This window comes from Cyclopterus lumpus, chromosome 14 (genome assembly GCF_009769545.1).
Source record: "Cyclopterus lumpus isolate fCycLum1 chromosome 14, fCycLum1.pri, whole genome shotgun sequence".
Lineage (NCBI taxonomy): Eukaryota > Metazoa > Chordata > Actinopteri > Perciformes > Cyclopteridae > Cyclopterus > Cyclopterus lumpus.
In genome coordinates, this window is record NC_046979.1 from 1,761,554 (window position 1) to 1,774,105 (window position 12,552).

Genomic DNA, 12,552 nt, shown 5'->3' on the forward strand with positions numbered 1-12,552 from the left:
GACTGTTATTTGCGGTTAGCAACCATTAGATTAATTCTATGTTAGCGAATGGGCTCAACACTGTAAACGTTAGCATGGTTGCGCTGGGTTCCAGTGGTGATTCAGCATGTGTTGCTTATACAGCTAATACACACCGATACCAAGCTAACGTTACTGCCTTATGTTAGCTATGATTTGTGTTCTTTCTTTTACGCCTAACTTTAATAAATTGAACGTATTATTTTCATTTCAGTTGTGACTGAGCTCATCGACCCAGGTCATGTGGAAATGTAAGTTGTGCTTTTTCTAGTCCCATCAAAGTCTTACTAACATGGCCAGTATTCTCCTGTTTCTCCCTCACCATGTTTGTATTACAACTGCATATGCACTTTGAATTCACTCAAGATACACAGGTCAAGAGTACACAGGCCTAATGTTAGTGAGAGAAGTGTAGCAGGCAGTGGCTCTCATGGTGTGGCAGACAATTTTGCATTTCATTGAATATTTGTAAGCACACTCATTTAGTATGTGTGATTACACACTAGCATTAGTGGTGTTTCCATTTAATACTGTAATCGGTTTCAATTGCAGGCGCATGTGCTGAGCTCAGCAGCTCAGTTCGATTTCACGACAACAGGAGAGTCGATTTTATTTTTAATGTTGGCAGCTGTGTGGTTTAATTTTGGCACGTGTAATGTTGTGGTAAAACAATTATATTGCTGAAAATAAATTCATTGCATCTAACTGAGTATTTGTATTGAGTTAATGCAACTTTAAAGGTTTTAGGCAATCAGTTTCCTTAAATGAATTGAGTTACTGCTATACCATTTTGAGTTATTGTAACACAAGCTATTTAGGTTAGTCAGACTTAAATCATATATTTGCTGTTACATAATGTTAATGAGTTCATACAAACATTACAGATAAGTTTAAATAATGAATATGTTTTAAGTTCAATACAAAGAATGGAGTTAGTACTTACTTAAGTATACCTAACAATAAATACTTAGTTAGGAGTACTCAATTTAAGCATTTTTTTCCACTAAAAGGATTTGAGTTATTTAACTTAAATGGTTCAAGGCAATCGGTTTCCTCAAACTATTTGAGTTGACTTTACTCATCAGGTTTTACAGTGTACTATATGGGGTAGTTTGTAATTTATGTATATTTTTAAACAGAATTTCTTGTGATTTTTAACTACTACATATTCTTTTGCCTATTTAACATGATTGTTTTCCATTGGTGATCAGTAATTCTAGTTTTAAGATCCCGTTCCCATGATTGTCTGATGCTGTGAGTGCTTAACTTACTTAAGGAGAGCAGTTTATAATAAATATAGCTTGTTTTTTTCCTCTTCAGCTGGCAGACTTGGTGAATCAATGATTCAATCAGCTCTGGCCCATGACCTTCTTTGTATTGGGGTACAGAGTTTAAGAAATTACGAATTTGTAAAAATAAAAAAAAAACTGTGTTTTGGGTCGCCCATACTCATCCTGAAGCTGATTAAAAGACTTTATGGTACCACTTTCATAGAGGTCGTTTATCACCTGGATTCCATGTGTGTTCCATTCTTTAAAACCCGGGTCAATACATGAAGGAATAAAATTGGGGTTATTAACAATCGGTGCATAAAAAGAGTATTTTTTATTCATAGAAAACACCTTCTTTACCCTAATCCATGTGCTTAGAATGTTACTCACAATAAAGTTGTCACTAGTGCTTAGTGTTTGTTTAACATTATTTAAGAAAGGTGCACTTGATAATGAGTTACATCCTTGCATTTTAAAGTCTAACCATATTGATTTGGGGTCTTGTGCCACCCATTCGGAATACATTTTTCAGTTGTATTAACCAGAAATAATATTGAAAATTCGGTACTGCTAGACCCCCATTTACCACTGTCTCGAATCTCATTTTAGGGCGTTTATTTTTCCAAAGAAATTTAGATATGGTTTTATGCAAATCTATAAAAAAGTTACTTGGGATATCGTTGGGTATCATTTGCAAGGGGTACAACATTCTAGGGAGTATATTCATTTCAATAACAGCTATGCGTCCCAGCCAAGAAATTGGGAGCAGCAGCCATCTAAGTAAATCCAGTTTAATCTGTTTAAGGACAGGAGCCGGATTCATCTTCACCAGGTCTTCCATTTGGGAGCACACATGGATTCCCAGGTATTTAAAGACATTGGGAGATAAATTAAATGGAGATATTATGCTGTTATCAAGGTCTCTACTGCCTCCAAGTGGTAGGGCAGTTGATTTACCCACACCAGAGGGAATTGATTGTTTAGGGTTATGGAGAAATAGCAGTATATCATCTGCATACAGTGAAATAATATGCTGCATTTTCCCACTGTTAATACCTTTAACATGTGGGTGTATTCTAATAGCCTCGGACAGAGGTTCAATGACAGTTGTAAACAGAAGTGGGGACAGTGGACAACCTTGACGAGTGCCACAACCAGCAAGGATGAACCGGGGTGAAGTGAGACCGTTTGCCATAACCATTGCTTGTGGAGAGTTGTACAGTAGTTTTACCCAATTTTCGCATGTATTTCCATTCGATTTATTACAAATTTTATTCTGTCATTTCAATTTTACATGCTGACGTCTTAAAACACAGTGCTGTTTCAAAATATATAAAAAAATGAAACACATTTGACTAAACCTAAAAAAACGTGAAGATTATTCAAATATAAGAAATGTAAGAAGTAGTAAAGTAAGGATATTTAATATCAACATATCACCGACTATCAGTAAAGTGCTAGATGATCACAGTGCTGTCCAGGAATACTACAGGGATGGGGGTTTCTTTTCCAGTGATGCATGGACACTTCATCCTGTTATGAAGAACAAAAGAAAAGACAAATACAACATTACTGACTGTAAGGTTCTGTAGATTGCGCAACAATAAGAGAAAAAAGTATAATACATTCCTCTACTTTCATTACCACCACCACAAGCAGCTGACTTTACTGGTCTCCCATTATCAACTCTTAAACTTAAAATTTTAGAGGGAAGACATTCAGCGTGATAACTCTGCTAATCCCTTAAATCTGGTGACGGTCTGTAGATATTCAAGTCCCCAAGTGGCAAGAAAAAGGGTTTCTTGCCACTTGGGGGAAGCAGAAACAAGTTGTAAACAGACAGAGGTGGAACAAATATTAAGATCCTCTAGTTAATTAATTGAAACTTATGACACCACGATGTCAAACAAAAATAAAGTGTGTTAAACACATCAACCGCCTATTAAAACTCAGTATATAAAGCCCACCTTTCTCTCTTGTGCATCTGCTGTATTGTTTCAGGGAGAGGTTGTCCGAAACTCTCTGGAATGTAGAGAGCAGCCAAGGCAGCCACACAACCCAGAGTCCCTATTATAATATAAGGAAGGTGTAATACATAGGTGTCTACAAAGGGAGATTCAGATGGGAGAGAAATGTAGGCGTGTGAGAAAATGGATTCCAAACTTGGTGGAATAAGATTTAACAGCCCAAACTTCACGTGGCACATCAGTTAAAACATGAAATGTCAAACTGATGCTTATAATCAACATCTGAACCCAAATCACTCACTGAGAGTTATCAAAAAAGGTGCGATGCAGTTTCCCAGTCTGCCAACAGTGGAGCATACCCCCACCGCTGTGTTCCTGAGCAACGTCGGGTAGAGCTCTGCAATGTAGGCGAACATCATGGAGAAAGTGATGGTGACGAAATATTTAGCCAACATCTCCAGTGCAATGGACAGATATGGTAGAGCTGAAAGGAAAAGGAAACAACAGAATAGAATCAAACAAAACTGTAGCACAACAAAAACAAAGAAATGTTCCCTGTGTGTCCGGCTCATGCAGCCACATTCTCTTCCGGTTACACTTAGTTACTCCTTAATTGCAAATATTCAGCCCAATAGTGTAAAACACCAAGATGCTTCACAAATAGCTTCATTCTTATAAAGACATAAATGATATCGGAGCACACGAACCATCACTTTGCATCAATAATAATCTTTGAGTACAGAGTCGTGTTAATTTAGTTTTCTAGCTTACTTTGAGGCACCAGCTGAATGAGAAACAGTGACACTGCTTGAAGGAGCAACGAGCAGCAGATGGACCGCCGTCGTGGAAAGTATCGCAGAACCAGCCAGCCGGAAATGTACGCCGGCACCTCCACGGCTGCAGAGATGAAGCAGCTCATGTACGGGTCGGCGTGGAGCTGCGACGTGTTGAAAGACAGGCCGTAGTAGCCGGTACACGTGGCAAACCTGGGCGAGGCGAGGGGCTAAATGTGCATCACACATAAAGAAACTAAACAGAAGAGGACCCAATACAGAACCCTGGAGTCCCCAAAAACCCTCTATGGCTGTAGATACTGTACTGACCCATTTTCTGCATTATCAGTGTATTCCTGTGTGCTGCATATGATAAGATCTTCTCTTCGTGAACTGGTGTTCTGACTACGTCTGATAACGCAGAATGTATCATAATCTGAAATATCGCTGTGTTCTCACGTGACCAGGCAGAGGAGGAGAGTTGTGATTCTGATGCTGCTGGTCCTCAGCAGGTCGAAGGCGTTGGGGTTTTCTTTCAGGTCCGTCTTATTATTAACCTGCAAGAGACAAAAGAACAAGTCTCATCCTCTTTTTGGTTGTGCCCTTTCAGAGTAGCCCAAAATAGGATGCGTTAGTCTGCAGCTGATGCTGTCTTTATGCAGACGATGCTGTAGTTTATACACCAGAATGCTTCCTGCTCTTATTTTTTAAAATGTGTGTTTGCACGTGATGCGCAGGCCGTGATTACGTAGTTTTCTGATGCGTGCATTGGCTTCACTACGGCGACTATAAACTACACTTTATTATCCCACCAGGGGGCGACTCCTCTGGTTGTATAGAAGTATATGCTTCATGTGTTAAAGCTGCATTCTCTCTCCTGACCATCAGGGGGCGACTCCTCTGGTTGTATAGAAGTCTATGCTTCATGTGTTAAAGCTGCATTCTCTCTCCTGACCACCAGGGGGCGACTCCTCTGGTTGTATAGAAGTCTATGCTCCATGTGTTAAAGCTGCATTCTCTCTCCTGACCACCAGGGGGCGTCTCCTCTGGTTGTATAGAAGTCTATGCTTCATGTGTTAAAGCTGCATTCTCTCTACTGACCACCAGGGGGTGACTCCTCTGGTTGTATAGAAGTCTATGCTTCATGTGTTAAAGCTGCATTCTCTCTATTGACCACCAGGGGGCGACTTATCACTTTTATTTCTGTGGCAGGAGATTGGAAGTATGTAAGAGTGTTCGGAAATGTTCAGATGTCGTTCCAGATATTTGTCACATGTATGCTTGTTAATGGGCTGCACGGTGGTGTAGTGGCTAGCACTGTCGCCTCACAGCAAGAGGGCTGCGGGTTCGATTCCCGGTCGGAGCGGTCCTTCTGTGTGGAGTTTGCATGTTCTCCCCGTGGCAGCGTGGGTTCTCTCCGGGCTCTCCGGCTTCCTCCCACAGTCCAAAGACATGCTGCAGGTTAATTGATCTCTAAATGTCCCATAGGTGTGAATGTGAGAGTGAATGGTTGTATGTCCCTACATGTGCCCTCGATGGACTGGCGGCCTGTCCAGGGTGTCCCCTGCCTTCGCCCTATGTCAGCTGGGATAGGCTCCAGCGCCCCCGCGACCCTAATGAGGATAAGCGGTATTGACGATGGATGGATGGATGGATGGATGCTTGTTAATGTTTATCTTAGAGTAAAAAAAGAAAACAATCCTCCTCATGATGAGCGAAGATGTTTCACAGAGAGTTCCAACAATCAGTTTCAAGTCAACGTACAGTGTAATCCTGAAAGATGACCAGTGGAGCCTGAACCTTGTTCCATTTAGCAGCCTTTCTCACGATGCTCTCGGCCTCCTCCACTCTTCCCTGAGAGAGCAACCAACGAGGAGACTCTGGGATGAACCTGCCTCAGAGGAACAGAGCGGTTCAGGTGGGATCAAAGATGGAAAACACAAGTTATCATACTTCCCCGATGTGTGAAGGAGAGCTCCCAGGAGACCACACAACACTGTGCAATAATCCATTTAATTTATATAGCGCTTTTCAAGATACTCAAAGACAATTTACATGTTACATTATACACCGTGGACACAGCTACGGGGAGCAATGCAGGGTTAAGTGTCTTGCTCAAGGACACATCGACTAGGGCGGGGATTGAACTGCCAACCCCTTGAATGAATGACTGACCCACAGTCGCCCCAATAGTTATATTTATTCTGCCTGTATATATAATGTTCAGTGACTGTAGACTCTGCACTGTTTAGGAAAAAGTATTAATTGATAATCATATAATGTATTATACCTGGATTTCGATTAAGGGAACATGCAGTCCATTAGTGAGTTAAAGAAAAGTATGTTCATATATAAATGTGAAGTATTTATGTATATATATATATATATATATATATATATATATATATATATATATATATATATATATATATATGTACCACCAGGTGCAGTGAGGCCAACCCACCACCAGAGGGGGAGGTAGGCCAGGCAGGGCAGCGACAGAGCCAACAGGAGCGAGGTCCAGTCCCTCAGAAGGTAGGCGCAGCCGGGCAGCATCATGTAGCCCAGCGTGAAGCTCAGACACGCGCCCATAGAGGAGTAAAGCACGCGCACGTGGCCAGTCAAGATCTCCGTGCCTGCACACACACACACACACACACACACACACACACACATAAATACAATACAAAGACTGTCAACATGTCAGTAGCTCTGTGGTAGAATTGAAATAGAAAACCACGCTCATATGTACCGAGCACTAAGGCAGCGACAAAGTTGGAGATCTGTCCCAAACCGTTGATGAAGAGGAGGACCGTGAACATGATCCAGGAAGTAGAGAAGACCTGAATGAAGGTAAAGACCATCTGGACTCCCATGGTTAGAAAAAGAACGGGTTTCCTTCCAAATCTGTGAGAGAAGTGGAACAAACGAGAAATCACCACCGCACTTTAAATAATGAACATAAAGGTGAATACAAAAATACATCAACACACATGTAATGCCCTTTATAGTGATCAAGATACAACGGTAATTATTCTACAGCACTCTATAATTAGTGTTTGAATAAATAAAGCGGAGGAGGAAATAATCTGATTCTTTAAGCAAAAGTAGCAACTATTAACTATTAAACAATATATATTGTTTAATAGTTCACCGTACTGTAGTTTTGACAAAAATGCAACACAGCACCGCTTTAGCTGACAATATATATATATATATATATATATATATATATATATATATATATATATATATATATTTATTTATTATTTGTTCAACTGGTATATATATATATATATATATATATATATATATATATATATATATATATATATATACCAGTTGAACAAATAATAAATATATATATATATATATATATATATATATATAGAGAGAGAGAGAGAGAGAGAGAGAGAGAGAGAGAGAGAGAGGGAGAGAGATAGATATATTATAATAATAAACACAGCATTATGTAATCTCACTCTCTGTTACCTGACACACACCTCTGGTCCCAGCTGTTCACACACAGGAGGAATATAACACACCAACCAGTTGAACAAATAATTGCCATAGCATATTGAATATAACATAAATCTGGCATTGAAGAGGCACAGAGGCAACATAATTAGGTTCATAATTGTGAAATGCATTGCCAATAAATAAACGATCATTATGGGAAGGATCAGTGTGGTTTACTATTTGTACCCGTATAAAAAGGCATGCTCTTAAAGTCAAATGGACAATTTGGAGTTGGAGTTACAGCAAGATTTTAAGTCTATTTTTTTTACTGGATATAACGAGGCGATGAAAGAAGACGTTGATCTGGAGTCTCGTTGTTTTACAGACTCAGACACCTCGAGGACTCTGAGGAGGACAGGAAGTGGGCTTTTATAAATCTACACCTTTAAAGTGCTTTAGAACTCAGTTTGCGTGTGAAAGAGAGGCTGAAACGTGAAGCGTTGGGTCCATAGTCAGTAATGAGTCCGGCGTTACTGTACAGAGGGCATTTGAAGAGGTCACATGGTGTCCTCAGTACCTGTCGGACAGCTGTCCTGAGAAGAAGGATCCAAGAAGAACTCCAACGAAGAACACGGTGGAGATGAACGTCAGCTTCCACTGCTCACTGCACACCAGGTCGAACTGGAATATCAATCAAATAAATACATTGACTGTGAGGGGGAGGGCGGAGGGGAGGGGGTAGAGTCTAGTTCACATGAACTGAATGACTGAATGTGGAGCTGTGGACCGTCCCCCATGAGGATCTCACTGAACCCACATGGCAAGAAAACAGGTTCAACTGTCGACAGACTGGAGTGGCTTCAAAAGCAGTTCCTCTTTAAGCAAATACAAAACACACCAAGAAACACCATCAACACTCCGGCTCTGTGGTGTCTTAAACATGCATTCTCTCTCCTGACCACCAGGGGGCGACTCCTCTGGTTGTATAGAAGTCTATGCTTCATGTGTTAAAGCTGCATTCTCTCTCCTGACCACCAGGGGGCGACTCCTCTGGTTGTATAGAAGTCTATGCTTCATGTGTTAAAGCTGCATTCTCTCTCCTGACCACCAGGGGGCGACTCCTCTGGTTGTATAGAAGTCTATGCTTCATGTCTTAAAGCTGCATTCTCTCTCCTGACCACCAGGGGGCGACTCCTCTGGTTGTATAGAAGTCTATGCTTCATGTGTTAAAGCTGCATTCTCTCTCCTGACCACCAGGGGGCGACTCCTCTGGTTGTATAGAAGTATATGCTTCATGTGTTAAAGCTGCATTCTCTCTCCTGACCACCAGGGGGCGACTCCTCTGGTTGTATAGAAGTCTATATAAATGACTCTACTTCTCTTGATGTATTCCCTCAGTAAACATTGTAAACATTAGTTTTTGGTCTCAATCTCTAGTTTCAAGTCTTCTTCAATACAGAATGATGTTCATTTAGTAATTTATGATAATTTAGAGTCAAACAGACCATAAAGCAGGGGATGATTTAGGGCGGGGCTACAAGGTGACTGACAGGTTGTGCCGTCTCTCCATCACTCCTCATTGGTTGTAAATAAATCAGGTTTATGTAAATACCTTTGCTGATTAAATTAATGCTCGTGTTTCGAGCCTTCGGCCCAGAACCAGTTCATGTGAACCCAAACCTCGACCTCCTGCTAAACCCGACCACGTCGGGTTGTTAAACTTCTCCCATGCACGCTCACTTCCTGCGTAAGTGGAATCAGCGAAGCCCGCCCCCGAATGAGTAAAACAAACGAAACCATCTGAATCGAGGGTTAACACTCAGAAGAGAGGCGTTCACCTCCGAGACGATGGTGGACTGGTACACGTCTCTGCTGTAGCTCCACCCGTCCACACAGCCCTCCTGCTCCAGGTCCGTGAGGTTGACGTCCCGGCCAGGAACCAATCCCTGAGCAGAGAGATTTCTGACCACGTCCAGCCTGAACCTGCTGCATCTGCTCAGCTGCTGGTTCCCATTCACCACCTCACGGGCACAATGGCACAAACCTCTGTTAGTGGCGTTAGTTTATCAGTAAATACACTAAAAACAATATGTATTCTGGACCACAAAAATAAACAAAGATATCATACTTTGTATCAAAGAGATAAAATATTAAAATGTATTTATTTATTGTTATGTATTCCTGTACATATTGAAGTAGCCTAAACAGTTGTATTAACGTCCGCATGTCGCCTTAAATATAGAAGGTTCAATTAAATAACATTTCAACAATATTTATCGTCAGTTTTCAAATTGAACTGATGAATAATAAATGATACATAACAAATAACAGAGCGTGTACATCTTAAAATCATTGTTGAAGTTTCAGGGCTTCACATTACCAGTTTAAATAGATACTGGAAGAGACTTACTGGTTGTTGGAGCTATTTAATTGATATTAGTATTTAGTTGTTTTATTGACAAGTAGTATTGTTTAATCATTCAGGTTGTTTGCTTATTTAGGTTAGATGTTTTGATATATTAGAATAGCTTTTTTCTTGTGATAGTTTTTAGTTTAGTTTAATTCTTTGTTGTTGTTGTCTAGATAGTTCCTTTGTTTGTTTGGTTTGTTTAGTTAAATAAATGATCAGAAAAACGGAATCCTGAATGGACAAAGCTGTCTTTTGTCTGCGTCAGGGGCAATTTCATTCATGTTTGTTTTTGATTTATTGGAATAACACCGGTTTTAAACCGCCTGTGGCAACAATGAACATCTACGCGTCTCGGGTTCAAGACTCTTTATGGAGAACTTCCCCCTTTTAGGTTTGTAAAAGTACTTATTATTATGATTACCTCTTTGGAATGATGCAGATGAAAGGTTTAAATAAGAGCACAATATATGAACAGCATCTCTGCAACGTTTGACAAAATCAGAGCCACATTTGGGCCCATTATATCACACCTTTATATTACTAATGTGGTTCAATAGATGCAAATACAGCATTAAACATTGTTTTAAATGTATTAATTAATTAAATAAAAAGACATTTCTTTAATTAAAAAGAATATATATATATATATATATATATATATTGTTTTTCTTCTTCTTTAAAAACAAACAATTTAACCGGACCTCTTTATTTACCTAACAACAAGAAACTGGCAAAACTGGAAAAAACTATAAACTATTTACACAAGTCTCCATTCTGCCTGGAGTTATGGTAATGTAAACACAGAAGCTATTGTAATATAAATATGATAGTTATTTGAGTATTGTGAGAGTCGTGTTTGGAGCATTTGAAGACTAGTTATTGATCCTCCGCGGCTCACCTGCACAGGTATGATGGCGGCGCGCCAGTCCTCCGTGAGGCCGACGTCAGGGACCGAGCAGCGGTGCCCGGGCGCGTCGGTGAGGAACACCAGGTTGAAGGCACCGAATCCGTTGGGCACGATGCTGGCGCACAGCAGGAAGAAGACCACCTGCTGGAAGCGGCCCCACTGGCCCAGGAAGGCCACGCTGTCCGGGTAGTCGCTCATCACCGGAGTCCTCGGCTCCTCGGAGCTCCGCAGCCTTCCTGCATGCGTGATCATCCGGATCCCCTGGAGCTCCACCCGGGTTGGAGCATCGGTAATTATACATCTGCATTCCTCAGCCAACGCCCATCAATGCCATTCGGGGCTCAGCTCTGGAAGAACCGGAGTTGTTTTTAAAGTTCTCCAACCGGAGGGTTCCTCAACCACGTATTGAGCATACCGACGGTAATAACCGGCTCGGCCGGGGTCCCTGTTGGACACCTGTCCCGTTGGAGAGCGGACGTGTTGCTCAGGTGCTGCCGGGGGAACTATTTGTTGGCGGAGGACGACTCGGATACCTATCAGACCAAGGAGTGGCGGAATTAATTACACGGTTGCGCAACCGTGTAATTATCGTGACCACATGGCATTTGTCTTGTTGTCGTTATGGTTGTTGTGTTTGTTTTGTTATAGACGTTGTTGTGTTTGTTGTGTTGTGTTTGTTGTGTTTGTTGTGCTATAGACGTTGTTGTGTTTGTTGTGTTGTGTTTGTTGTGCTATAGACGTTGTTGTGTTTGTTGTGTTGTGTTTGTTGTGTTGTGTTTGTTGTGCTATAGACGTTGTTGTGTTTGTTGTGTTGTGTTTGTTTTGTTATAGACGTTGTTGTGTTTGTTGTGTTGTGTTTGTTGTGCTATAGACGTTGTTGTGTTTGTTGTGTTGTGTTTGTTGTGCTATAGACGTTGTTGTGTTTGTTGTGTTGTGTTTGTTTTGTTATAGACGTTGTTGTGTTTGTTGTGCTATAGACGTTGTTGTGTTTGTTGTGCTATAGACGTTGTTGTGTTTGTTGTGTTGTGTTTGTTGTGCTATAGACGTTGTTGTGTTTGTTGTGTTGTGTTTGTTGTGCTATAGACGTTGTTGTATTTGTTGTGTTATAGACGTTGTTATGTTTGTTGTGTTGTGTTTGTTTTGTTATAGACGTTGTTGTGTTTGTTGTGTTGTGTTTGTTGTGCTATAGACGTTGTTGTGTTTGTTGTGTTGTGTTTGTTGTGTTGTGTTTGTTGTGCTATAGACGTTGTTGTGTTTGTTGTGTTGTGTTTGTTTTGTTATAGACGTTGTTGTGTTTGTTGTGCTATAGACGTTGTTGTGTTTGTTGTGTTGTGTTTGTTGTGCTATAGACGTTGTTGTGTTTGTTGTGTTGTGTTTGTTGTGTTGTGTTTGTTGTGCTATAGACGTTGTTGTGTTTGTTGTGTTGTGTTTGTTTTGTTATAGACGTTGTTGTGTTTGTTGTGCTATAGACGTTGTTGTGTTTGTTGTGCTATAGACGTTGTTGTGTTTGTTGTGTTGTGTTTGTTGTGCTATAGACGTTGTTGTGTTTGTTGTGTTGTGTTTGTTGTGCTATAGACGTTGTTGTATTTGTTGTGTTATAGACGTTGTTGTGTTTGTTGTGTTATAGACGTTGTTGTGTTTGTTGTGCTATAGACGTTGTTGTATTTGTTGTGTTATAGACGTTGTTGTGTTTGTTGTGTTGTGTTTGTTGTGTTATAGACGTTGTTGTGTTTGTTGTGCTATAGAC

At 40.6% G+C, this 12,552-nt stretch overlaps 1 protein-coding gene across 2 annotated transcripts; it reads right to left on the bottom strand.

Annotated features, from left to right (window-relative positions):
- Nucleotides 1–2,594: 2,594 nt before the first annotated feature.
- LOC117742994 (solute carrier family 22 member 5-like) lies at nt 2,595–11,247 on the bottom strand. Of its 2 annotated transcripts, none has more exons than XM_034550706.1 (11): nt 10,797–11,247; nt 9,327–9,509; nt 8,066–8,169; nt 6,782–6,936; nt 6,494–6,665; nt 5,794–5,920; nt 4,489–4,586; nt 4,028–4,242; nt 3,558–3,740; nt 3,257–3,356; nt 2,595–2,822 (listed from the first exon to the last, which is right to left on the bottom strand). In XM_034550706.1, exons 1-11 carry the CDS (start codon nt 11,055–11,057, stop codon nt 2,747–2,749), a joined length of 1,674 nt encoding a protein of 557 aa, XP_034406597.1. In that variant the 5' UTR covers nt 11,058–11,247; the 3' UTR covers nt 2,595–2,746. The 2 variants fall into 2 exon arrangements, with proteins under 2 accessions (XP_034406597.1, XP_034406596.1); XM_034550705.1 differs by having other exon boundaries at nt 3,257–3,392.
- Nucleotides 11,248–12,552: the final 1,305 nt, after the last annotated feature.